Here is a 27,893-nt window from a genome sequence, read left to right as displayed (position 1 = left end):
TGTTAGCCAGGATGGTCTCGATCTCCTGACCTCGTGATCCGCCCGTCTCGGCCTCCCAAAGTGCTGGGATTACAGGCTTGAGCCACCGCGCCTGGCCCCCCTTCTCTTAACTGAAGTCTGCCCCCCACCCCACACCCTCAACCCGGGACAGACTGCTTCCTTCACAGCCTTCTCCAAATGTAGGCTACTGCTTTCCTCATATTCAACAACCCTCAGGACCAGGGGAAGAGGAGACGACCTTGTCATTTCTGACTGTTGTTGCCAGGTCATCACGCTACATCATTCTCTTCTTTTGAGTCTCATGCCATCCAGACATACTATCCTTACCCCTACTTGCTTCTATCACCTACTGGTCACTTCCTCTTATTCATGAAGGAGTTTGGCTCCTGGTTTACTCTTCTACTCAACCCCCCAAATAATCATGAGGATGATGATGATGATTGTGTTGGTGGTGGAGGTGGTGGTGATGGTGGTGGTGATGGTGGTGATGGCAGAGGCAGTAATTGGTGGTAACAGTGGTGGTGATGGTCACAGTGGTGATGGTGGTGGAGGCAGTAATGGTGGCTGTGGTGGTGACAGTGGTGGTGATGGTCACAGTGGTGATGGTGGTTGTGGTGGTGATGGTGGTGGCGGTGGTGCATTTTAGGTATTAATAATCACAGGCACTTACATATCACTGACCACATGCCAGGTGCTGTTCTAAGCACTTCACACATATCAACTCATGTAATTCTCACAATAATGCTAGGAATTATATAATGCTATTATTTCCCTTTTACAGTTAAGGAAACTGAGGCACAAGGCAACTAGCATACCCCAAGTTAGATAGCCCATAAGAGACATGATTTGAACCTGGGTATTCTGGCCAAGTAAGTGCATACTCAAAACCCATATACTGCCTTTATTTACTTTGATTAATCATTCTAGGTGACTTCAGCCACCCATGTGAATGATGCGTTTAACATCCTACTATCTTATCTCATGACCCTCTGCTCTCTAATGACCCTGATGTCCGTTCCATTTTATTCCTCTGCTCTCATACTTTCATGTTAAATTTTGTCATCCCCAAACACTAGCCTGTTGGGAGGTGCGTTTTTTTTCCCACTCCTATATTTCCTTCAATGGGGAGAGAGCTCCTTGTCTGTAACACTCCAAGATCCTTGACCCTCTCATTCTCCCCACTCCCAGGAGGTAAAGAAATTCTTCTGGTTTCTGGCTGTTTCAGAGATGGGTTCTGCTCATCAGATGTCCCATGTGCCCCCTATACTTCCCAGCCTCAGATGCAGTTAGGTTGGGTCCAAGGCTCTAGTTCTGATCCACAGACTGTGAATGAAAGTGGCATGGGTCACTTCCTAATCCAGAAAGTCTAGACCTGGGGTGCCTTGTCCATTTCCCTTCCCTCTGCTGTGATGACTTCAGCGGCCACATGCTCCAGGTGGTACAGCTCCCAGATGACAAGGCCTCCATAACGAGGGTCCCAGAGTAACTGTGTGGAGCCAAGGATGCACCCCGCTGGTGAGGCACATAAGGAAGTAGGGTGCAGCTATAACAGCAGGTCCTAAAGTATGATCAGTGGCTTAGCACTAGGGCAGTGGGAGGTTGGAGAATCCATAGCAGCAGTAGAAAGAGGGAGATACAGTTAGGAAGTCCAGCCAGCCAGCCCCTTCTGTTTTATTGCTTCTGCTTTTATTGCTGGAGGTAGCAGGGGGAAAGGGAGCACACACTCTCTTCTGCTCCCACACTCTCTTCTGCTCCTGCACACTCTAGCTTCACAGGGAAGTCTCTGTAGAGGAAACTGTCTAGCGTAGTGCTGCTGGTGGGTAAGTCTGTCCAATTCCGAATTCTGGTTTTGAAACCCCACAACTCACCTTCCAGCAGATAAAAGCCACATTGTTCAATATTAGCTTTATCAATAAATGTTCCCTAATCTGCACTACTCCTTTTCTGCCATTTAATTGCTTTGGAATTCAGACGGAGAAAAGAGCTAGCTATTTAGCAGCCTTAAGAAATCCAACATGCACCATCCCCACTCCACATTCCATTCTTCAACCATAACCTCCACTTCCAGTTCACTTATTCAAGGACAGTCCCTTGACCTAAGCATGGTATCTGGTTCCATGATTTTCACCTCATCCATACATTTTGTCCCATCTCCATTATGCTAGGTGAAATAAGCCAGGCACAGAAAGGCAAATACTGCATCATCTCACTTACATGTGGAGCCTGAAAGAGTTGAACTCATAAAAATAGAGAGTAGAATGGTGGTTACCAGAGACTAGAGGGTGGGGTGATGAGGGAGGGAATAGGAAGTTGTTGATCAAAGGGTATAAAATTTCAGTTAGATAGGAGAAGTACATTCAAAAGATCTATTTTACAACAAGGTGACCACAGTTTATAGCAAAAGACCATATTTTTTCTTTTTCTTTTTTTTTTTTTTTTGAGACAGAGTCTCACTCTGTCACCCAGGCTGGAGTGCAGTGGCATGATCTCGGCTCACTGCAAGCTCTGTCTCCTGGGTTCATGCCATTCTCCTGCCTCAGCCTCCCGAGTAGCTGGGACTACAGGTGCACGCCACCACACCCAGCTAATTTTTTGTATTTTTTTAGTAGAGACAGGGTTTCACCATGTTAGCCAGGATGGTCTCGATCTCCTGACCTCGTGATCCGCCCGCCTTGGCCTCCCAAAGTGCTGGGATTACAGGTGTGAGCCACCGCACCCAGCTGCAATGGACTGTATTCTTGAAAATTGCTGAGAGTGGCTTTTAGGTCTGAACCACAAGAAAATGTTAATTAAGTATGCGAGGTAATGCCTATGTTAATTAGCCTAGCTTAGCCATTCTACAGGATACACATCTTTCAAAACAACATGTAGCACACCATTAATGTATATAATTTTTGTCAAGTAAAATAAATTTTAAAATAAGTCTTTAACAGTTTTTGTCCCATCTCCTCACCTCTCGTCTTCACCTGCTGTCATTATAATCTCCCCATTGAGAATGGCTTCCACGACCTAGCTACCTCTCCCACCATGGGTTGAATTGTGTCCCCGCCCAAACTATACATTGAAGTCCTAACCCCCAGCACCTAACAACATGATCTTTTTTGGGAACAGGGTCTTTACAGAGGAAATCAAGTGAAAATGATTTCCTCTACTCTGTGGACAAGGGCATAAGGGTGACCCTACTCCAGTATGTTGCTGTCCTTATGAAAAGGGGAAATTTGGACACAGAGACAGATATGCAGAGAGGGAAGATGTTGTGAATGTACTCAGGGCAAAGAAAGTCATATGAAGACAAAGAGAGAGATTGGACTAGGACTGCCACAAGTCAAGGAGCTCCTGGGGCCACCAGAAGGTAGAATGAAGCAAAGAAGGATACTCCCCTAGACACTCGAAAGGGAGCATGGCTGGTCAACAGTTCTATTTTGGACTTGCCACCTCCAGAATTGCAAGAAAACAAATTTCTGTGGCTTAAGCCACCCAGTCGGTGGTACTTTGTTATGGCAGCCAAAAAATTCCAGCACACCTGCCACTGCACTCTCCAGGTGGGTGTACAACATGGAAGCTCCTCAAGTATCCGCCTTCCCAGGCCTACTCCTGGCAGTTGAAGCCAGCTGGAGGCGATGCACACCGGTGAAGGCTGGTTTCATTCACATTCATAACTCGAGATCTCAAAGGGGTGAATCCTGTCACTTTCCCATGCCTGCATTTCTGTCCTAGTTTCCGCCTCCTTCCAACCTTTAGGTGTGGCAGGGCAAGCGAATGAGGAAGCAGAGCAGAAGTGAAAATCTAGGGAGCAGGGACATTGGGAATGACCTGTCAGGCCAGCCCTACTTGGGTTCACGCTGTGGGTGTGGAGGCCCCCAGACAATGGCAGGAGTCAGATGGAAAGGAAGCCATGGGGCAGATCCAGATTTTCCCAAGGAATAGGTTACAGAAGACACTACCTCCTACTCTTTTCCTATGTATTTTTCCACCATAATTAATCTTAGCAACTTCACTTAAATCTCCCCATAACATGGGTGTGCATATGCATACACATTGCACATGTGCGCATGTGCGCGCGCACACACACACACACATAAATACAGAACAAAAAGAAGAATACCATTTAGGCTCCATCCCTTCAAATGTCTTCTACTAAAATACACTTATTTTCCTACTTACAAAGACACTCAGGAACTCATTTTACTTTTCCAAGTGAAAAATTATTCCTTAAAACTGTATCTGTCTTTAGCACAATTACTAACAAGTAACCAGTGAGCATGCTGTTAAATTCTTACCTGCTGAGTTTGATATATATATACTACATACTATATTTACAGATATAGTGATACTGGAGGGGGGCAGGGAAGTGCTAGGTAGAGAAGGCCAGGGTCCCTGGTGAAGGTTCCACCCTCAGGCTTGTGCCCACAGACCTAAGTGAGTACAGGCACTCTTGTTTTCATGCCCAAATGTTTTATTTTCCAGGACCACTCTGGCCTACCATGCCCCCCACCCTGTGCTCATATAAACCCAAGAGACCACAGTGGGCACACACACAAGTGGCTGGACAGCGAGAGGAGCAGAAGCGCAGAGGAGCACACCGACAGATACCAGCAGATACTGGCAGGACCAACAAACACCACTGACAGCAGGATGACGTGGAATTTGCTCAGGCACGGTCAGAGAAGAGTGCAGCCACTGGGTAGTCCAATCCAGGGGAAGACCACCTTCCCACTCCATCCCCTTTCTGGCTCCCCCTCCACCTTGCTGAGAGCAACGTCCACCACTCAATAAAACCTTGCACCCAACCTCTAAGCCCACATATGAGCCAATTTTTCCAGTACACTAGGGAAAGAACCCAGGATACAGAAAGCCCTCTGTCCTTGCGATAAGGAAGAGGGTCTAACTGAGCTGATTAACGTGAGCCACCTGCAGATGGCAAAACTGAAAGAGCGCACTGTAACACACGCCCGTTCGGGAGCTGTAAACACTCAACCCTGGACACTGCCATGGGGTTGGAGCGCCAAAACAGTCCCCACGACCTGCCCCTCTGCATGCTCCCACTAGGGATTTGAGCAGCAGGGCATGGAAAACCAAGCCACACCCCATCACATGCCCTGTGAGGGGAATAAGGGAACTCCTCCCCTTTCAGCAGCATATAGCAGAAACTTTTTTTTTCTTTTTGGTGTGACTTTTGATGTGAGGGTGAGGGTAGGGGGCAAGTTTTCTTCTATGAAACCAACATCATGGGCTTTGGAGTCCAGGGGCTTGGGTTCGAATTCTGATTCTTTGGCTACTTAGATGCGTAATCTGAGAAAAGACTTAACCTGTCCAAACCTTGAGTTTCTCATCTGTAAAATAAGAGCAATAAAATACAAAATTTAAGTAAAATAATGCATGTAAAATGTCCTAGCAGAGAACCTGATCCGTGGGATTTGCTAAAAAAAAAAAAAAACTTACTTCCCTACCTATGGTCTAAAAATACAGGGTTGCAAGGGGCTTAGTCCCTATACAAAAGAGCCATGTTGAGTAAATTATCCTTCGATGCTTTCCACTTGCCAATTACAACTCCTCACAACAACAGGTGAACAGGCAGAATAACAGCAGGCTTATACATACTTTTTTCCACCAAGCAGGGATTCTAGCATCAAACATGCAATCCAACGCATCTCGCAGATTTTCACTCATGATGATGGTGCCATCAATAGCAAGTTTCAGCTCAGTGAGGGTGATGCGGACAAGGCTGAGTACCCTTTGCATCCTGTCTATTTCCTGCCTGAGGAAAATGTTCATAGGCTGGAATGGCCCCATCTTCTGCAGCCTCTCTTTTACCTGCCATGGAGACATTCAAAGCACATGTTAACAATTAGCTACTAAGGATTTTACAGATCTTGTGCCCTGGGGCCTCTGAACACGTCCAAATTCTTACTATTCCATAAATAAAGTTTCTATTTGATTGCATAAAGTTTCTATTTGATTGCATGGCAAAAAGAAAAAATAAAACAGAAAAAAAGTATCTGTTAGATGACCAGCCCGAATTTTCATGCCATGTGGGAAGGCACAGGCAGCCATGAATTCACAGAAGAATGTAAACTGCATGACCACAACCATGCTAAAGAGCAAATGCACTTATTGGGAAACTCCCTTTCTGCCAATCTGAGCTCTTTCAAACCCACATGTGGACACACACAAGCAGACATGTAGACACACACAGCCATTCTGCTGGCTATCTCAAGAAACTAGAATTCTCTTTTAAGAGCTTCCTGTTTTTTTCATCAAAACATCCATCCACCCCACATCCATTCATTATCATCCTACAAGTATTTATCCAGAGTCTTCTATGTATCAGATATAGTGCTAGGCCGAGTTGCTATAACTTAAGGTAGCACTGACAAATTCAGCAAAAGGACAGAGACTCTTCTAACTCCTGCTACTTACTATGTTTATTTATGTAGTTATCATTCTATTTTTAGACATTTTTATCGCTTCCTAAATATTTCAACCCCTGTTAGACATGAATGACGCCTTTCCTAATCCTATAATGAAGAGTGCTTATGAAAGCTGACAACAGTATTGATTTTTCTCCAAGTAAGTGATCAGAGGTTATTCCAGGGACATTATCCCCTTAACTAAAGGTCCTTAAGTTCAGTCTGTAGTATTAGCAGCCAAAATTAGTAGCCTGCTTAGTAGAAAACAGTGGAGGTACAGAAGACACAAAATGCTACAGGACTCCTCTTGAAATGAGGTACAAAAGGGACAAATACAAAGAAATAGGGTGGTTCTGTGCTAGAAGAACCAACTGATTGTCCAGGTCATCTCTTAAAACTATACAGAAAATCAGCTACCATAAGAGGTTTAATCAAATATTTTTATTTTATTTGTTTTATAAATATTTTTTAAAATTTTTGTGAGCGCACATGTAATTGAATTGTTTGTAACTCAAAGGATAATTGAAGATTTAAACAAATACTATCAGGGTAACTCTTTCCACAATACTCATTGAGATGTCAAAAAAGAAAACAATTGGGGGACAGAGGCAAGACTAGACTGCAGCTCTGACGCTGACGGACAGAGCAGCGTTCAGAGGCTTGCATCGTGAACATTAGCTCCGGATCGACTGCACGAACAAAGCAGCAATCCCAAGAGGACCCACAGACTCTGTGAAGGAGGCAGACTGCTCCTGCAGGACCCAGGAGACACCCCAAATACTGTGAGTGCCCCAACTGCAGAAGTGGGAAAGGGAGAGCCTCCTCTCTTGAACACACACCCCCACTGAAGAAACTAAAGCAGCCACAGCAAGACAAGCCCAATGAGAGGCTGAGCTTAGACACACCTAGCCTTGCCCCCACCTGGTGGTCCTTCCCTACCCATCCTGGTAGTGGCAGACAAAGGGTATATAATCTTGGGAGTTCTAGGGCCCCGGCCATTGACGGTTTCTCTTCATACTACCACAGCTCATGCTCTCTGGAAAGCACCACCTCCCGGCAGGAGGTCAAACAACTCAAAAACAGAGCATTAAACCACCAAAGCTAAGAACCCTCACGGAGTCCATTGCACTCCACCGCCAACTCCACCAGAACAAATGCTGCTATCCACAGCTGTGAGACCCACAGACAATGTTCACATCACAAGACTCTGGGCAGACAACCCCCAGTACCGACCCAGAGCCTTGCTGGGTGGCTAGACCCAGAAGAGAGACAACATTCACTGCAGCTCGGCTCAAAGGAAGCCACATCCATAGGAAAAGGGGGAGACTACTACATCAAGGGAACTCCCTGTGGGATGAAAGAATCTGAACAACAGCCTTCAGTCTAAGACCTTCCCTCTGACAGCGCCTACCCAAATAAGAAGGAACCAGAAAACCAACTCTGGTAATATGATAAAAATTGACATTCTAATGTCATACCTCAAGGAACTAGAGAAACAAGAAGAAACCAAACTCAAACCCAGCAGAAGAAAGGAAATAACCAAGATCAGAGCAGAACTAAATGAAATTGAAACAAAACAAAGCAATACAAAAGGTAAATGAAAGAAAAAGCTGGTTATTTGAAAAGATAAATAAAATTGATAGACTATTAGCAAGATTCGCCGAGAAAAGAAGAGAGAAAATCCAAATAACCTCACTAAGAAACAAAACAGGCAATATTGCAACTGACACCACTGAAATACAAGAGATCTTTCAAGGCTACTATGAACACCTAAACCAGGTTTTCTGGTTTACTACACACATAAACCAGAAAACCTAGAAGAGATGGATAAATTCCTGGAAAAATACAGCCCTTCTAGCTTTCATCAGGAAGAATTAGATAACCCTGAACAGACCAATAACAGGCAGTGAGATTGAAATGGTAATTTAAAAATTACCAACATAAAAAAGTCCAAGACCAGAAAGATTCATAGCAGAATTCTACTAGATATTCAAAGAAGAATTGGTACCAATCCTTTTGACACTATTCTACAAGATAGAGAAAGAAGAAACCCTCCCTAATTCATTCTATGAAGCTTGCATCACCTTAATACCAAAATCAATAAAGGACATACCCAAAAAAGAAAACTAAAGACTGATACCCTTGATGAACATAGATGCCAAAACCCTTAACAAAATACCAGCTAACTGAATCCAACAACATATCAAAAAGATAATCCACCATGATCAAGTGGCTTTCATACCAGGGATGCAGGAACGGTTTAACCTACACAAGTCAATAAATGAGCAGAATTAAAAACAAAAATCACATGATCATCCCAATAGATGTAGAAAAAGCACTCAATGAAATCCAGCATCTCTCTATGATTAAAACTCTCAAAAAAATCAGCATACAAGGGACATACCTCAATGTAATAAAAGCCATCTATGACAAACCCACAACTAACATAATATTGAACGGGGAAAAGTTGAAAGCATTTCCTCTGAGAACCAGAACAAGACAAGGATGCCCACTCTCACTGCTCCTCTTGAACATAGTACTGGAAGTCCTAGCCAGAGCAATCAGTCAAGAGAAAGAAATAAAGGGCATTCAAATCAGTAAAGAGGAAGTCAAACTGTTGCTGCTTGCTGATGATATGATCATTTACCTTGAAAACCCTAAAGACTCCCCCAGAAAGCTCCTGGAACTGATAAAAGAATTCAACAAAGTTTCTGGATACAAGATTAATGTACACAAATCAGTAGCTCTTCTCTACCAACAGTGACCAAGTGGAGAATCAAATCAAGAACGTAACCCCTTTTACAATAGCTGCAAAAAAATAGAATACTTAGGAATATACCTAACCAAGAAGTCAAAAGACCTCTACAAGGAAAACTACAAAACACTGCTGAAAGAAATCACAGACAACACAAACAAATGGAAATACATCCCGTGCTCATGGATGGGTAGAATCAATATTGTGAAAATGACCACGCTGCCAAAAGCAATCTACAAATTCAATTCAATCCCCATCAAAATACCACCATCATTCTTCAAAGAATGAGAAACAACAATTCTAAAATTCATATGGAACCAAAAAAGAGCCTGCATAGCCAAAGCAAGACTAAGCACAAAGAACAAATCAGGAGGCATCATACTACCTGATTTCAAACTATACTATAAGGCCATAGTCTCCAAAACAACATGGTACCGGTATAAAAGTAGGCACGTAGACCAATTGAATAGAACAGAGAACCCAGAAATAAACCCAAATACTTATAGCCAACTGATCGTTGACAAAGTAAACAAAAACCTAAAGTGGGGAAAGGACACCCTTTTTTAAAAATGGTGATGGAATAACTGGTTAGCCACATATATAAGAATAAAACTGGACCCTCATCTCTCACCTTATACAAAAATCAACTCAAGATGGATTAAGGACTTAAATCTAAGACCTGAAACTATAAAAATTCTAGACAATAACATTGGAAAAACCCTTCTAGACATTAGCTTAGGCAAGGATTTCATGACCAAGAACTCAAAAGCAAAGGCAGTAACAACAAAGATATATAGTTGGGACCTAATTGAACTAAAGAGCGTTTGTATGGTGAAAGGAACAGTCAGCAGAGTGAGCAAACAACCCACAGAGTGGGAGAAAAATCTTCACAATCTATACATCTGACAAAGAACTAATATCCAGAATCACAAAGAACTCAAACAAATCAGTAAGAGAAAAACAAACAATCACATCCAAAAGTGGGCTAAGGATATGAATAGACAATTCTCAAAAGAAGATACACAAGTGGCCAACAAACATATGAAAAAAATGCTCAACATCACTAATGATCAGGGAAATGCAAATCAAAACCACAATGCGATAACACCTTACTCCTGCAAGAATGGCTATAATCAAAAAATCAAAAAACAGTAGATGTTGGCATGGATGCAGTGATCAAGGAACACTTCTATGCCACTGGTGGGAATGTAAACTAGTACAGCCACTATGGAAAACTGTGAAGATTCCTTTAAAAAGTAAAACTACCATTTGATCCAGCAATCCCACTACTGGGTATCCACCCAGAGGAAAAGAAGTCATTCTACAAAAAAGATACTTGCACATGCATGTTTACAGCAGCACAATTCACAATTGCACAATCATGGAACCAACCCAAATGCCCATCAATCAATGAATGTATAAAGAAATTGCAGTACATATATACACCACATATATATGTGTGTGTGTGTGTGTGTGTGTGTGTGTATGATGGAATACTACTCAGCCATTAAAAGGAATGAATTAACAGCATTTGTAGCGATCTGGATGAGATTGAGGACTATTATCTTAAGTGAAGTAACTCAGGAATGGAAAACCGAACATCATGTGTTCTCACTGATAAGTGGGAGCTAAGCTATGAGGATGCAAAGGCATAAGAATGATATAATGGACTTTGGGGACTTGGGGGGAAGAATGGGAGGGGGGCGAGGAATAAAAGATTACAAATATGGTGCATTGTATACTGCTCAGGTGATGAGTGCACCAATATCTCACACATCACCACTAAAGAATGTACTCGTGTACCCAAATACCACCTATACCCCAATAATTCATGAAAAAAATTTAAAAACATTAATTCAATTTAAAAAGATGTCAAAAAATTAGCTTTCATCATCATAAATTTGCTTAGAAACTGCTTAATACTAAAAATATCAATTTCCAAAACTTGTGAGATGAAGAAGCTGCAGAAGTAATGATATAAATGTAGACTCTCTGAAATAAAGAAGGCCTGAATTTTAAGGTGTACATGAAACTACATAAAATGTATTTTTTAGTAATAGGGTGTTTTAATAATACTTCGCTTTCTTTTGAACAAATGCAATGTAAAGTACCTCAGGGAAGGTTCAGAAAAGCAGTCCTAACCCATCAGCACACACTTGTAAATCAATCATAACTGTTAACATTCTCAACAGGTTTCCTTATGGTTTATATATTGAAAAGATTACATTACATTCACAGATGCAAAAACTTCTTTATCTGGTTCTTTAAGAAGCTGGTTTTTAAAAGAATGTTTTTTAATTTCAGGAAAATTATTTTTTACCCTCCTTTCTTCTTCCTCACTCTCCCAACTAAAGCTATCCAACCCCAGCTGACATTTTGTTAGTTTCATCAACTCACTTCAAAGGGGACATAGTCTGGGGGCAGCTTCTGCAGCATATCATCAGCCAGCCGGGCCACCACCGCTTCCCGGGTCTCATCCCCTCCGCCAGAGCTGTCCTTGGGTTGGATGCCTAGGATGGTGTCCAGCACGTCCTTGGCCAGCTTGCTCTGATAGGTGATGTCAGCATTGGGGTGCAGCCCAAACACCTCAGGGCTGTCGTAGGCAGGCAAACTCTGAACAACAAACACCTCAGATAAGTACAGACTGCCAACATAAGCACCGTCTAAATTTCACTATCTTGGGAAACAAAAATGCTTTTACGAGGATATGCATTGACTTAAGTCTTATTGGTGTCAAGTTACAAACCTCAATAATTTCCCCAGAAAATAATCAAAAGTTTCCTTTAAAAACCAATTAACATTGAGAAACAGACACTAGGCTCACGGCTCTTTACAATCTGCACCTCAAATAAAATTGAATCAGAGAGAGACTGTCTTGTTATACAACATGCGAGACAGAAAGGGAGTTGTGGATTCGTGTTTTGCTTTCTGACGGTCTAATTGAATTCAAACCAGTTGTCCAAATCAATGTTGTATAGCTAATGGTTATTATGTTTAGAAGAAACCAGGAAATGACAGCTTTAGTAATCATGGTCCAAATAAAGGCAGCAGGTGGGAGTTGTACTCTCCCAAGTAAAAAGACAGAGACCAGGAAAAGAGATAAACTGAGAAAGCAACAGAGTCAGAGAGAAAAAACGGAGACAGAGACGTGTGGGACACAGGCAGAAGCAGGAGAAGCAGGCAAAAAGATCCCCCAACTGTTTGAAAAAAAGGACAATTTACTGACAATTTGACACATATTTCTATGTATGAATCTTATCCTTAACTTAATTATTGTCATACTCATATTTCCCTCCCTTCCTCTCCCTCATTTTATTCCCTCTTGCATAATGTCTTCTTATGAGCTACCTCAAATGCACTGTGAGATGGGGTGTATATAAAAAATATATGTACAGGCACCCCTAAATTTATACCTTCATGGCCACTTTTCCTATTCAGTGCTGATGATTTAAAGATACATGCAGTACAGTAAGACAGATATATCTGCTGATTTGAATTAATAAAAGTGCAGAGGTGGTAATATATGATAAACTTATTACATTTATATATCAAAAAAACATGAAAATATACTGATAAATTTAGCTCTCTGGGGCTGTTATGTTTTAGTTTGTTTACTCTGAGATAAATCTTAGAGACCAAAGAGATGACTAAATAATGATATAATGAATTTTAGGTATAGAGAAAGAGGACGCAGTCACCTTAAAAATCAGAATTTTTTCCCTACGTATTCCCAAACTGCCTGTAGAAACCTACCTATTCCTTCTTACATCAGTGCTTCTCAACCAGGGACAATTTTGTCCTCCAGGGCACATTTGGCCATTTCAGGAGGCATTTTTGGTTCTTGCAACTGGGTAGGGGGTTGTTATTGGCATCCCGTGGACAGAGGCCAGGGATGCTGCTAAACAGCACAGGCCAGGCCCCTACGACAGAATGATCCAACCCTGAATGTCAATAGTGCCAAGGTTGAGAAACTCTGTCTTGGAGGAAGCTCTTACACAAAGCAGCTTCCTGGACGTATCCTTAAGCCTGTCCATTAGGCCAGGATTAAGGAGCAGATGTCATGGGATTAGTCAAATGGATTGGAAAACAGACAAATTGGGTTGAGAAGCTGCCTTTGCCCTACTGCTGTGGCAGCTGAAGTTTCACAGACAGAGAACTCCAGGTGATTTGTGTAGGTCTCCTAGTTCTAAATCTCCCTAATCTATCATCTTCCTCAAAGAAAATTCCTCCCTAGGGCATTAAAAAAGAGGGGGATGGAAACACGATTCACCCAAGCACACACTCAGAACAAACATAAACATTTTAATCATCCGTTGAGTATAAAAATACAAAGAAAGCCTTCACAGCAAAAGCATTAGTATATATCACCATTAAAATTTATGGTAAAAGCAACATAGACAGTACAATTAATACCCAAAACTCAAATGGCTACAGATATTTGCTCTATGCATAAAATTCTGAAGTTGACAAACCTGGATATATTGAAGATAGTTATCCACTGTGCTGCATCTTGGAATATTGTATCCTTGGTAAAAATTGAAATCTAGTCCAAACATATTTTCGCTGAACCAAACCTTAGCAAATGTGTTCAACAATCTCTTATCATAGTCGTCAGTGACTCTGCCTCCATATTGAATCTCTCCTATCATGTAGCGGATGGTGGTCCAGGAGACGCCCTGGGACAATTGATAGAATAATTATGTAGAACTGACTACTGTTGCATTATTATTTCCCTGCCAAGTCACACCCATGTATTCACTTTCAACATCATTCATTCAGTCAGGCATTCTTCCTCAGTACTGCAAAGAGAAAGTGCAGAAAGAAAAGTAAAAAGGTAAAGAAGAGTAGTTACTCAATGCTCACGTCCACGATTTGAAATAGCCTTTCTTGATGCATTTGTATGTTTTCATACTTCAATATAAATAGAAAATAGTGTTTGCTTTTGAGCTTATTGAGGCAGTTCTTTAGAAAGCACACACTTCAAACTAATCTGGACTCCCATTTTCATTTTTTAGGATTTTTGAAGAACAAGCGTCCCCACCCACACCCCCTGACAACAGGCCCCTTGAGGCTGTCTTCTTTGGAATGTCAACTTACCTTTGAGAAATAAAATACTCATCAAAACTTGACCACTATTTCCTGAAATCAAGAGGCAAGTGTGACCCAAATTGCTATGACTTCAAGATGACTTTGCAAGCACAGCAAATTCTCTTACATAATTTACCCCAAAGCTCGGAAGTCCTGTGACCTTGATGGCCCAAGCCCACAGCCACCAGGGGCACGAGGCAGCACGCACAGCAGTACCTTTTTGACATCCATGTCATCCAAGTGGTTTTGGATGAACTGCACAGTGGCATTAAAGTCCGCCTGGTTAAATTCATAGGGGATATTCCACCCCAGGGCACCGAACTTGCGCCTCTCCTGGACGGTGGAGTGCAGGAAAGCCACTGCATACAACATGGCCTTCCACTGGGACCCGGAGGTCACGTCCAGCAGGTCTTGGCTCACACCTGTTGTAGTCAGTTGGGTGAAAAATGTGTCATCTCTCAAATGTCTGTATTTTCTACTACTTTTATAAGTAATCATTTTTGTAAGTCCCTGATGTTAAAATTCACTTACTTTGGATTATTTTTATGACACTCAAGTGACAATAATAATTTAACTTTTGGGTGTCCAGAGGCCATTTCTTTCTGAAAAATCTTCAAAGAGACTTTGGGGAGAGGAGGAGCTTGCTAACATGGGTCAAGTTCCTGCCAATCTAGTAAGATCATATGAGGGTAAAATCAAGATGGAAAGGTAATGACAGTTAAACAAATTCTGCCACTATTACTGTAACTACTGCTCTATTATTATTACTGTTGTTTTGAGCATATACTTGGGGCACATACTTTCAACTAATTTTATATTAATTAAGATAGTATATATAGAAGCCCTTTGCACCTGAGTACATGCTCCAAATAATGATTGATACATATGCATATACTATATTGTACATATAATTAGATTTATTTATTTTCTTTTACTGCCATTATGCTTCCACCTCTATTTTATCCCCACATTGCCTTATAGATTGGCAGGAATTTCAGCCTTGTTAGCAGCTCCCTGGAAATCTCTTTGCAGGTTCTCCAGATTGAAATACAATAATTATATTTATTATGGTTATCAAATACACGATTTTAGTTACAATTTATTTCAATTCTCCTGGAGAGATTCTCTTGTCCCTATTTTATATACGAGAAAATTGAAACTCAGATTGAGTGACTCGCACCCAAGAGAACAAAGTAATTGTCAACAGCAAGGGCCAGAATCAGGATTTCCGACTGAAAGTTCCATGTTCTTTTCACGACCGCAAATCCCATACATAAAGCTATGAAGCAGAAGAGGCAGCGGCCAAGAGAGTGACCTCAGCCCCAGTCATGATGGGGGCATGTGGGCCTGAGTTTGCTGCCACTGGATTTTTAACTTAGCTACCTTCTGACATATGGCCCTAATGAAAGGCAGGCAGGCATCACCGTAATTCAGACTCTCCTCTGGGAAGAGACTACTGTACTACTTTAGGTATGGAGCATAGAGACCATAAATGACAAAATTGTTCATTTTTGATGTTAATTATGTCTAGCTGGAGAACAGCATGGGCTTAAATAGGGCAGTACTGGGAAAATAGGAAACTAGAAAATAGGAAAATAGTGGGAATCATGAACTCTGATTCGTTAACACTGCCGGGGCATATTCACAAAAGAGGACCATCACCTCCCCATCAGGTTAAAAGTAGTACTATCTGCTATAACTGTATCCTAGTTATTCCTTTTATAATTTTTTTAGGAAAGCAATTTAAGTACAGAAAACTCCTATAGACTCAGAAGTATTTCTGGACTCACCACCATATGTTCTTTTCAGTCCTGCCCGGAGGCCCTGTGGAGGATCGTTGGCAAATTTAATGGACATCTGAAGGAGTGTAATGGGAAACTGCTTATGAACCTCGGTGGTCATCCAGAGGCGGAATGCATCATGTACAAGCTCAGTTTCTATGATTATGTCCATCAGCTCATCCATGAAATCAAGTCCCAGATGGCAGTTCTGCAGAAGTGCCCATCCGCCCTAAGTCAATGGCAGTAAATGGAAGTTAGGTGGTTTTGTGTTTCACCCAAATTCGAAATTACGACATTCTTTAGAAATTAAGTAATTACAATTTAAGCCAGGTGCGGTGGCTCACGCTTGTAATCTCAGTACTTTGGGAGGCCAGGACAGGCGGATCACAAGGTCAGGAGATCGAGACCACAGTGAAACCCCGTCTCTACTAAAAATACAAAAAGTTAGCCAGGCGCAGTGGCAGGCACCTGTAGTCCCAGCTACTCAGAAGGCTGAGGCAGGAGAATGGCATGAACCCGGGAGGCAGAGCTTGCAGTGAGCCGAGGTCGAGATAGCACCACTGCACTCCAGCCTGGGCTACAGAAACCACTTTAAATTAATCTAGGTCAAATCTCAGAAAACAAAAATGTTTAATTGAGACAAGCTATTTTTTTTAGTCCATGCATTTGTTCCAGTATACACTAGTATGCAATTGTACCAATACTATGTGTTTGCAATCATGAATATCATCAAGGTTAAACATAAAAGGACTTCCAAGTAAAGACGGTTGATTGAAAACATCCATTTAACTCAGATCCCTCCCCAAATTCCATTAAAACTACAATGAAGAAAATTTTTAGAGGCATGAACTCTTAAGGACGGTGACAGAGAGAGTGAAGACATTATCACCAACATTTAAAAGAGGTTCAAGAAAGTTGAATCCTAAACTAGCATTTAGAGAAAGCTGAGATGCAACCTGATATATACCACATAACTCCCCAAATTCTGCCTGCCTTAATGAAAAATGAGAAGTTGATTTTCTACAGAAGGCAAAACAGGGTCTAGATTGGAGGATACCAGCACATTGAGGGAATAGGTACTACACTGAAATCAGGTGGAAGAATGATTGCCTGCTGAATTTTGAGACCTGCGACTTCCTGCCTCCCACTAGTTCTCAGAATCTTGGCAACAGAGCATACACCCTTTAGAATGTGGAAGAACCTTCCCTGGGAATCTGACCACACTAAAAAGAGCAAGAGCTTTAGAAAATAATAAGCCATATCTTTTGCCTGAATTATACCATAAGTATAGGAAGATCTTTGTGTAATGAAACTCAGGCAAAATTGGGGGTCATGTAACAATAATTTCCTCAATATCTAATCTATAAAATATTTTTGCTAAAATCATCTACAAGATCCAGATCATAATCTTGAAGTGTTTTTCTATAACCCATCTTAGATCACTGACTAGGGCAGCATGAGCTGTCTTTCAAAAAAAAAAAAAAAGCATTAGATCTAAAGTCTTAGCAGTTACACGTAAAACTGTTAATTTAGAGATTTCACATTTCCCTTATATTTTCTTCAGAAATTTACAGTACTGATGAATAAATTATCCAACCTTTACCCTTTGAAAATTTCAATTGATACCATTCACAATTCAAAATAAAAAGGAAATTCAATATAAAACACAGCAACTACAAAAAGACTTCAGTTTCTCTCTTTTATCCAGCATAGAAGTGAACCCTGCCCTGAGATTCCTTCTTTTGTATTTTGCTTTGTTTTGGTTTTTGAGAAAGGGTCTCATTCTGTCACCCAGGCTGGATTGCAGTGACTGCAGCCTCTACCTTCCCAGATCAAATGATCCTCCCACCTCAGCCTCCAACGTAGATGGGACCACAGGCACACGCCACCACGTCCAGTTAATTTTTTTTGTAAAGATGGGGTCTATATTATCGAGGCTGGTCTTGAACTCCTGGACTCAAGCAATCCTTAGCCTCGGCCTCCCAAAGTGCTGAGATTACAGTTGTGAGGCATCACACCCAGGTGATCCAAACTTCTTAGGTGAGAACTCCGATGTTCCATCTTCACCCCCAGAATCCCATTTCTTTGGGATTGCCATTCTCTGCATTAAATGTTTTGTTTTCAACTTACTGAGTATACCATCCACTTTGCTATCCTTGGGTAGTTGATTTATTTGCCACATTGCCTCAAAAGTTTTAATGTTAGTTTAAATTAAAAAAATAAATGCTGGTTAGTAAACAGCACGCCGCATATAAACTCCTAATGATTTAAATTTTTCTTCTGCATTGCTATTCCATAATCTGTAATATGAACAGGATGGCACAAAAGTAGACATTCAGCCTTACGTTCGCCATGGTCTGCTGCAAGAGCTTCCGAGCATGGACCTCCTGGCCCTGCCCCATGGACACGTAACGGGTTTCTATTTTTAATCTCTTCCCCAAGGCAATGATGGAATCTGTGGGGTCTGAGCCCATAGACAGGAGGCAGATGAGTGGCGTCCGTGGATCAGATTCCTCCCACGTCTTCTCCAAGTCTAGAATAACACCTTCGGCATATTTCTCTCCCATGGAGTCCACGATGTACTTGCGGGCCTGCCAAAAACAGCACACAAGTCAGTAAAAGCCGTTCCAACTATTTCATGTGGATAATGCAGTAGAGTTTCCAAAATTCATTTTTGTAATGACCTCAATGACGTCCACAGTAACCCTGTCAGGGAAACAGGGTAGAGACAGTTTTGTCGTATTTGTTTGTTTATATCTCCATTCTATAGGTGGGAAGACTGCGCTGCTTACTCAGCACAAAATCAAGACAGTCAAAAGAACCAAAGTTGTATGACTCCTGGTCTGAAACCCATTTCAATATACTGGTTGCTTCCTGCTACACCAGAAAATAAAAATACTGGGAAACTATTATTTAGGATGCTCGAAGGCAAATATTTATGCATGTAAATAATAAAGTAAGCAACACAATATCTGCAATGTAATGGGTACTGATCAAATAGATAATTACTGAGTGACTACTTGCATGAAATGTACTGGATATTTGTTGAATGAATGAATGAATGAATGAATGAATGAGTTTTTAAAGATTTAATCCATAATCTCTCTCCTCATCATTGTCGTCGTTCCTTCCCATATTTGGCTCATCCCTTTACTATTAATTGTGTTTTGAACAAAATCCATACTCAAAATATCACAGATTTTGTCAACTTTATTACAACCATAGAAACAAATTCTGGTAACAACAAATTCCTTTTTCAAATGAGGTGAAAGAGTTATAATTTATTTTTCAACAAATGGTATTGTGAATACGACCCTTAGTCTATATTCTCTGCCTTCTAAATAATTAAATTCCCTCAAAAACATTTTTCCTCCTATTCGTGTGATCTTCTTCCACCTTAGATGGAAAAAACCCAAGTTTCTCTCCCCAGCAGCATTCCCCACAAAAATCATTTTTATATAACTTAGGCATGGGTGCAACATGACCTGTAACTCTCCCAAGGGCTGGGCAGGTGAGCCTCCCGACTCCAATTCCCATAGAAACACAAAACAGCTTCAGATGGAGCTTCCCTTGAATCAGACAGGTTTCAGATAGACCTGGACCAAAGGGGAGCCAGAGCTGGTTCAGTCATCATCCTTGACTTTAAAACATCAGAGTTTGATTTTTAGCCAGTAATGTGGGCTCATCCTTCATCTTCAATATCTTGCTATCCCCTATTCATCCTCAAAATGTACCCCAAGCATCTGAGCTTACAAATTGGTGTGATGTTTCCCACTCGTGTTTGCCTTCTTTGTGGGTTACAATGAAAGAGAAGTGGCCACCACAGAGGAATCTCCTGGCTTACTATGTCCTCTCGTAGCTTGGTAAGAGAGGTAAAATGGGGGCCACATGAGTCTAGACTGTTGAACGATTGGCTTGGTCCTACTTTCTGATTCCACCTGGTGTGTGGAGACTTCTCACACAAGCTTCATCATTAATATAACCAGGTAAAGGGTGTCTGAAACTTGGTCATCATGAAATGTCCATCTTCCTCATGAGAGTGCAAAACACAAAAAGAGGAGCGTTCACATTCCCTAACTCAGACCAGTTAATTCAGAAACAGCTGGGCCATTTTACTGTGGATCTCTTCTCCTTCTAAAGTCATAATCCTCCTCATAGAGTCCATTCCCCCATACCAGTGGCAGATTAAGAGGCATGCCAACTTTGTACAATACACAGGATTTCCTGCCTTGGCAACTATTTCTAGATGGCTTTGGGGAAAGACTTCTACCTGGTTTCCCAAAGGAACAAGAAATGGTGGTCAGGCCCTCTTTGACAGGACTAGGCCACTGGCAATGAAATGACCAAACAGCACCTGGGTCACCCACAACGAGGCTCACACCTTCCGACCTTCCTCTTTATTAGTTCAGTGGCTGGGAGGTTTTGAGGAGGTGAATTTCAGTACAGTTGAATTTGAGGCACAAGGACGCTATTTATTTTCATGCCTCTCAATACTTTTTCTAGGTTGGGCAGATCCAATATCTAAACCTCTACCTTGTATATAAAAGCCTGCATATTTTTCTACAGCCTCTGGCAGGTGTTTAGTAAGTTTGCCTGCCATGTTCTTTGACTTCCCCAAATGTCTACTCCATGTACACACTCAGTCACAGTCACCGAAACAGGGAGTCCTGTGATCAGGAAGGACTTCAAAGGCTAGACACCGAGGCATTCCAGTTGCAGCGGTTTCTCAGCCACATGTACTGCCATCACTGCAGCATCTCTATAGTGCAACTCATCAAGATTCAAGCACTTTCTACCCCAGGGTAGCAAGGGTCTCAACATGGCCAATTCTGCCATATAACTCAGCATTGACCCAGTTCGGGTACTATCATCCAAGCCATGAGCTAACATGCTAGAATACTGAGGGGCCAGATGGTAAATATTTTAGACTTTGGTGGCCAAATCATCTCTATTGCAACTCAACTCTGCCATTGTTGCACAAAAGCAGTCGTAGGTACACAAATAAAAAGCACAGCTACGTTCCAATAAAATGTTAGGGACACTGAAATGTGAATGTCATACAGTCTTCACTTGTCACAAAATATTAGTCTTCTGGTGATTTTTTTCAGGTATTTAAAAATATAATTCTTAAGTAGCCAGCTGAACATAAACAGACAGTGGGCCAAATGTTGTTGGCAGGCCCTAGGTTCCCAACCTCTGGAACAGATAACAACAGGGAAGGCTGCTCCACTTATATCTGGAGAAAGGACCTTTGGTCATAATTCCAGTTCCTGGGAAGGGATATTCTTAAATAGGGTCACAGTCATGGTTCAAATTGGCTCTAAGCCTAAGGGATGTAATGAGTCTATGGGGCAAACATGTAATATGCAAGGATGCTCAGCAACCCCAGGTAAGGCCCCACTGCGGGAGGCATGGATCTGAAACCACACATGTGTGCATTAGAAAGAGCACATTTCTTCATCTTCTTTACTTCAACTTCAACCCAACACCCTGCATTATCTCACTGGGCCAGTGGGACAATAATTCCAGGCATCACTCAGTCTCCCCATCTTCCCAAAGTCTTGGGAGCCCATCCCTTGCATCAGTGTGCCCTGGATGCAGGACATGGAGTCAAAGGAAATTATTTTGGAGATTCAAGATTTAAGGACCGCCCTGCTGTGTTTCAGACTTGCGTAGGGCCTACCAGTCATTTCTTTTGGCCAATTTCTCCCTCCTGGAATGATAATATGCCTTACTACCATTGTATCTTGGGAGTAAATAATTTGTTTTGATTTTACAGGCTCATAGGTGGGAGGAGATGAGTCTCAGAGAGACTTAGGACTTTGGACTTGATGCTGTAACAAGACTTTGGGGGATGATTTGGAAGAGATGATTGAATTTTGCAATGTGAGAAGGACATGAGATTTGAGGGGCCATGGGAGGAATAATATAGTTTGAATGTTTGCCCCCTTCAAATCTCATGTTGAACTGTAATCCCCAGGGATGGAGGTGGGGCCTGGTGGGGGGTGTTTGGCTCATAGAGATGAGTCCCACAGAATGGCTTGGTGCTGTACTCATGATAGTGAGTTCTTCCCAGATCTGGTTGTTTAAAAGCGTGCAGCATCTCCCCACTCTCTCTTGCTCTGGCTCTCACCATGTGACATGCCAGCTCCTCCTGCACCTTCTGCCATGATTGAAAGTTTCCTGAAGCCTCACCAGAAGCTGAGCAGATGCCAGCCCCATGCTTCCTGTACAACCTGCAGAACCATGAGCCAATTAAACCTCTTTTCTTTAAAAATTACCCAGTGTCAGGTATTTATTTATAGCAGTGCAAAAACTAACAAATCATGTTAGATGATTCACCTCATGCAACAGATATAAACCTTGGCCCATGACCCTCTCCTCTGTCCCAGGCAGGACAACAGGTTTTAAGACTAGAGAAGTGAACAAATGGTCTGGCCCTTATGAAGTTTGACTCCCACCTACATGCCAGGATGAGACACATACATTGAGCAAGTAATAGCAAAATAACTAGTTTGAAGGATTTATGACTTGCAGGGTGACATGAAAGTATGAAACCGATTAATCTTGCAGAAATGTATCAGAGAAGACTCCCTTGTGAAAGAAGCAGTTAAGCTGTTGCTTGGATAATGAATGGGATTTATTGAGGCAAAGAGGACAGCTAAGTGGGTCAGAGCCTGTGCATTCTATGCAGAAGAAACATATGCAGAGACCATGAAGCAGAAAAGAGCAAGTCACTGGCGAGGGACAGGAGGACACCCATAAAAACTGACGTAAGAGTTAGTTTAGGTGTGGCGAGCCGGACTTCTGCACAGCCTGCCAGCCTTTAAAGGCAGCCAACACACCACCGAGGAGTGCTGCATTTTCATACATTGCTCTTCACACAGCTCTGCAGAACTTGTTCATCCCAATATGTGGTCCCAATGCAACAGATTCAGCCTTTGAATGGGGAGAAAATGAACAAATAACCTGCACACCTGTGCCAACCTCCCTTTGCTGAGTATTTGTTTTTTGAGATGGAGTCTCACCCTGACACCTAGGCTGGGTGCAGTGGTACGATCTCGGCTCACTGCAGCCTCCACTTTCCGAGTTCAAGCGATTCTCCTGCCTCAGCCTCCCACGTAGCTGGAATTACAAGTGCTGCCACCATGCCTGGCTAATTTCTGTATTTTTAGTAGAAACAGGGTTTCACCATGTTGGCCAGGCTGGTCTTGAACTCCTGACCTCGTGATCCACCTGTCTCAGCCTTCCAAAGTGCTGGGATTAGAGGTGTGAGCCACCAGGCCTGGCCTATTGAGGATCTTAAGACACAAATGTGTACCGCTCAGGAGACACACTCTGACGGTGCAGCATTTTTGCCATCAGGCATGCCCAGATGTGGACAGTCACACTCAGCCAAAATGCAGAGAATAAGAAATGCATATAGCCTGATGCTGCCTATGGGGAATGGGATTGAATGTATCTACATTGTAGACCTTCTAATAAACTTCCCAGAAAGTTGTCAGGTTGAAAATCACAAAAGGATTCTAAAAGGAGAGTAAGAACTTGAGAGGAGAGAACATTTATCCAACAGACGTTCTAAACCTTGTTTAGGACTTGGGTGTTATAAGAGCCATGGGAAGACACCACAGGACTTGAAAAGTCAATGAATAGCGCCATCTTTGCATTTCTTCTAGCATGTGCTGGGTGGACTAGGGTACAGAAGAAGAAATGTAAGGAGAACAGGTACGAGGCCATGGCCGTGGTAAGTCCAGGGATCAGAGAAGCTGGAATGAAGATAAAGTTACAAATAAAGAGTTACTTAAATCTCAGCATTGAACCAAATAGAGTTCCTGGAAAAAGGTAAGAAAGAGACTACTCAAACATTTCTTTCCACACTGTCCTTAAGTAAGGCAACCATTTGACAATTCAGTTGGGCAGGATAAAAGTAATGAAACTGAGAAGAAAAACTGAAAGGAAAGGTGATCTCAGTGCCCCGAATTGTGAAACTCATTTTTCTTTTCTCAATAAATCATTGAATTTGGTTGTTTTCACGATTCCACAGTACCTAAGTGCACTTGGAGGTAGTTACTCCGTAAGTTTTTAACACTCCCTCTGGAGAATGAAGGAGAATATATCTTACATTCTATTATAAACCCAAGGCTATTGCTACTCCACAGCTTATTTGGAAAAACCCTTAAGGAGTCAACCTGGGCTGAGTATCAGAGTTAAACTTTTCATCATAAAGGCAAGACACAAGTCCTTATAGTGGGTAAAGTCCCATGATACTAAGTCAGCAAATTAAAGGTCTTTAAACAGATGAATCATCTGGAGGCAGGATTCACATTTAAACCATATGTGAAATTCAGTTGTAAGACAACCTACTGACATCTAGAGCTGTGACATTCTTCTGGAGAAATGACTACGGTTTGGGCACACTGTCCTTCCCCCAGTCTCTTCACCCTAACGCCTTTATATTCTTCCTGCTTTCAGAAACACTGTTTTACTACCAGCAAAATGGAGCAGCCATATAATTTTTGATTGAATATAAAATGATATAAAAGAATAATGCATTACCTTTATGTTATACCTATATGCCGACCTTAGAATCATGGTTTTCTCATTTACTCCTATTGTAGCAGTTAGGTCAGAAAAAGTTACTAAATCACTTAGCCCAAACGTATGTCTCAATACATTTATTTGTGGTTTACTTTTCCATTTTTCACACATATTGCTAGAAAATCACAGAAGCCTACAAGAAAATTCTCACTGGAATTCACATTTTAAATATTTGTTTAATTTAAAAGAAAAATATCTTTAAAAATATTATCTCATTTTTCTCTTTAATATGGACTTTTTACCTGGGCAATGGTTCTGTCCGGACACCAGGATCTAATAAGGAGAAGACGTCTGAAGCAGTCGAGAGATTTACCATAGGCGTTTGGAAGAGGTTCCTCCTCTGGGTTTTCCTTATCAAACCAAATTTTCCACATTTTCTCATTTCTCGATATCTGAAAATACCATGGGATAAAAAATGTGTCATGCCACCCAAAAATCTTTCAGTAACAGGTCATAGATATGTTTCATCAAACCTCTGACCTCTCCAGATATGTGTAAATTATATTCCTTGGTTATTTTTTTATTTTATATTACAGTGCCAAAAAGTTTGATTGTCTAAAATCTAATGTCATTTGCTCCAAAGTCAGTCTATATTAACATCAGCCTACAACTACATTTCAAAGTAGGGAGAGTCCTGGGATGTTTAATTTCTTCTTTGCCTTTGTGGTAACAAATTTGTAAAGAATACAACAAAATCAATGGAAACTCATTTTCATTATTTCAACGAAGTCTGATTTGCTCCACAAAATCTTCTCACGTCAGGAACCAAATCTCATTCACTTATGTTTCCTCATTTCCCAGGACCACTCCTGACACAAAAGAAGACATTTAATACATGTTTATTATTGAATGAACAGCTTTCTGATCAATACTCTATTAATCTAGAGTAATTGGAAATATGCCAGTTAATATCATCAAATGAATGATCAGACACCTGCTACCCTTAGGCAACTGGGAAAGAGTAAAAGGACATAGTACATTATCCTCTGCAGCTTAAAACACCAGAGAGAGGTAGGAATTACATAGTAAGCAGATCAGAAACACCAAACAAACAAATAATGTCTACAGATATATATCATCTTATATTCTCTGATATATTCCTTTTCATTATGAGTTCAAATGTCTTTCTTGGGATATAATCAAAGGGAAATCATTCCAGGTTCATATTTAGAAAGTACCATGTAAGAATAAAAATAGTAACTTCTTTCAATCATGAAAGACTACTTAATATTGAGGGGTTTCATGCATAAGATATCATCTCCAGAAGGTAGCAACTTCAATATCAATGGTCTGGGCAAGGTCGCTGGGGGTAACTCTATAGGGGAATAACTCAAAAGAATGGTTTGTACCCCCAAATACACAGTAGTAATAAAAAACATCACCAGTGATAAGCCAAAACATAAAAGTATAGCAGAACATAAGCAACTGGCCGACTTAAACTGGGGAAGTCAAGAACCAACTTTAAGACATTTCCTGGCCAAAAAAAAGCCTTCAACTTATAGCTGAATAAAGCCACCCTGCTGCCAATCTCATTTCTCTATGGTCACCTGATTTTCAAGAACCTGTTTCTTGGCTCGTCCCAATTTAATTCTCTATACCCAGCTTCCATGATTCCAGCACATGCAGAGTTCATCAGGAGCTGGCTGATTCTAAAAGGATGATAACTTTTAAAGATAAGAGGCCAAGTGCTTGCATGAGATTCATACCCAGGTGCCTAACTAAGTCAAATAATGAGAAGGGTAGGAGGGGAAGAAGAAGAAGAGAGAGAGAAACAAGAGGCAAGAAAGGAAATTTAGCATTTAGAGGTAGGCTGTTCATATGTCTTTTCATTTAACCTCTAGAAAGAAGGAAACGCCTTTTTAAGTCTAATTATTTATTCTAATTGGATCTATCAGTTTTTCTACTTCTGGACCTCCGATTGGTGATACTAACATATGGCCCAGGATTACACCAGTTAAAGTTCCTGGGCACATTTCTTCCTGCAAGACTCAATGATTAGTGGAGTATGCTTTATCAGAGTGCAGGTGAGCTTCGAGGAAGGTCAAGTACATGTAATACCATATTAAGAGTGCAATATTAAGAACTATCTCTCTTCCACAAATATTGTATCTAGTGATAAATCAGAAAGCTGCTCAACATGACATTAGCTTAAGTTGATTCAAAGCACAGTTACCTGGTCAAGGACATCTGAAAACTGTCTAAGTTTGCTAAGTTCCACCAAATTCAGCCACGTCATGTCCAGGATCCATTTCGATGGTTTTGGAGGACAAGCTTTAAGGTCTAATGAGGCACCTCCTTTAAAAGTAAACATTAAATTATCAGATTTTCCTTCCTTCACTGTAAAACAATCTATTTAGTAAAATTTGTATTAAACTATTTTAATTTCAATTATTTTACTACTTTTACTTTTTTAAGCACAGAAATATAAATCATAGTGAAAAACATGCAACATTTAATAAATCAATAGACAATTTTAGAAAAACCCATTTAATCACCAGTAACATAACTTTGGAACCAGGCAGATGCGGGATTCTGTCTTGGTCTTCCCTGGACAATGTGTGAGACAAACCATTTCATTTGTCTGGGTCTCTAATTCCAAATAAGTAAAATAAGAATAATTAATTGTTATTCATGTGTCATGATGCATATGTGTAAAGCACACAAAACAGGATAGAGGACATGGCAGAGGGTCACTAAATGAGCAACAATTGCCAATATTAAGAATTGCCCAATGTTAGCACAAGCTAATATTCAATAGATAATTAATCTAGAAAAGTTAGTAGTACTAGATGTGTTTGAAGGATTCTCTTCTATAAATCAGTATATTACTTACATCTACCTTGAACACACCCCAAGGGTTCCATGTTGTATCACTTACATCTGTGGTTATACCCTAAGTTAATTACAACAAACATTTCCATTTGGTACTGACCCTTATCTTTTCACTGATGATTTACCAAAGCTCATGTAACCCACAAAACTCTGACAGTAATGTAAAAAAAATGACACCTTAAAAATGTTTTTATTGCCCACTTCAGAACAATTGAATGTGTGAGCAATTATATTTTAAGAAAGAGTTAGGAAGTCTTCTCTAGGATAAAATATACTGTTTAATAAATACCATCTATTGAAGAATATCAAGGAAAATATGCTCTATGCATTATTCTTTTTTTTTTTTTTTTTTTTGAGACTGAGTCTCGTTCTGTCACCCAGGCTGGAGTGCAGTGGCGCAATCTCAGCTCACTGCAAGCTCCGCCTCCC

General features: G+C 41.1%; 1 protein-coding gene across 1 annotated transcript in view; it reads right to left on the bottom strand.

Annotated features, from left to right (window-relative positions):
- DNAH5 (dynein, axonemal, heavy chain 5) overlaps nucleotides 1-27,893 on the bottom strand; it is a 252,270-nt gene that overhangs the window by 12,862 nt on the left and 211,515 nt on the right. Inside the window, exons 69-76 of the mRNA XM_011951766.1 lie at nucleotides 26,806-26,927; nucleotides 24,875-25,024; nucleotides 18,380-18,625; nucleotides 16,044-16,263; nucleotides 14,470-14,675; nucleotides 13,638-13,841; nucleotides 11,563-11,778; nucleotides 5,602-5,814 (exon numbers count right to left, since the gene is read on the bottom strand). Of these exons, the coding sequence (XP_011807156.1) occupies nucleotides 5,602-5,814; nucleotides 11,563-11,778; nucleotides 13,638-13,841; nucleotides 14,470-14,675; nucleotides 16,044-16,263; nucleotides 18,380-18,625; nucleotides 24,875-25,024; nucleotides 26,806-26,927 (1,577 nt within the window). The remainder of the gene's footprint in view (nucleotides 1-5,601; nucleotides 5,815-11,562; nucleotides 11,779-13,637; nucleotides 13,842-14,469; nucleotides 14,676-16,043; nucleotides 16,264-18,379; nucleotides 18,626-24,874; nucleotides 25,025-26,805; nucleotides 26,928-27,893) is intronic.

The sequence above is a fragment of the Colobus angolensis genome, unplaced genomic scaffold (assembly GCF_000951035.1).
Source record: "Colobus angolensis palliatus isolate OR3802 unplaced genomic scaffold, Cang.pa_1.0 Scaffold327, whole genome shotgun sequence".
NCBI lineage: Eukaryota > Metazoa > Chordata > Mammalia > Primates > Cercopithecidae > Colobus > Colobus angolensis.
Note: the sequence above shows the minus strand (reverse complement) of the source record. Positions and strands in the feature narration are given on the sequence as shown.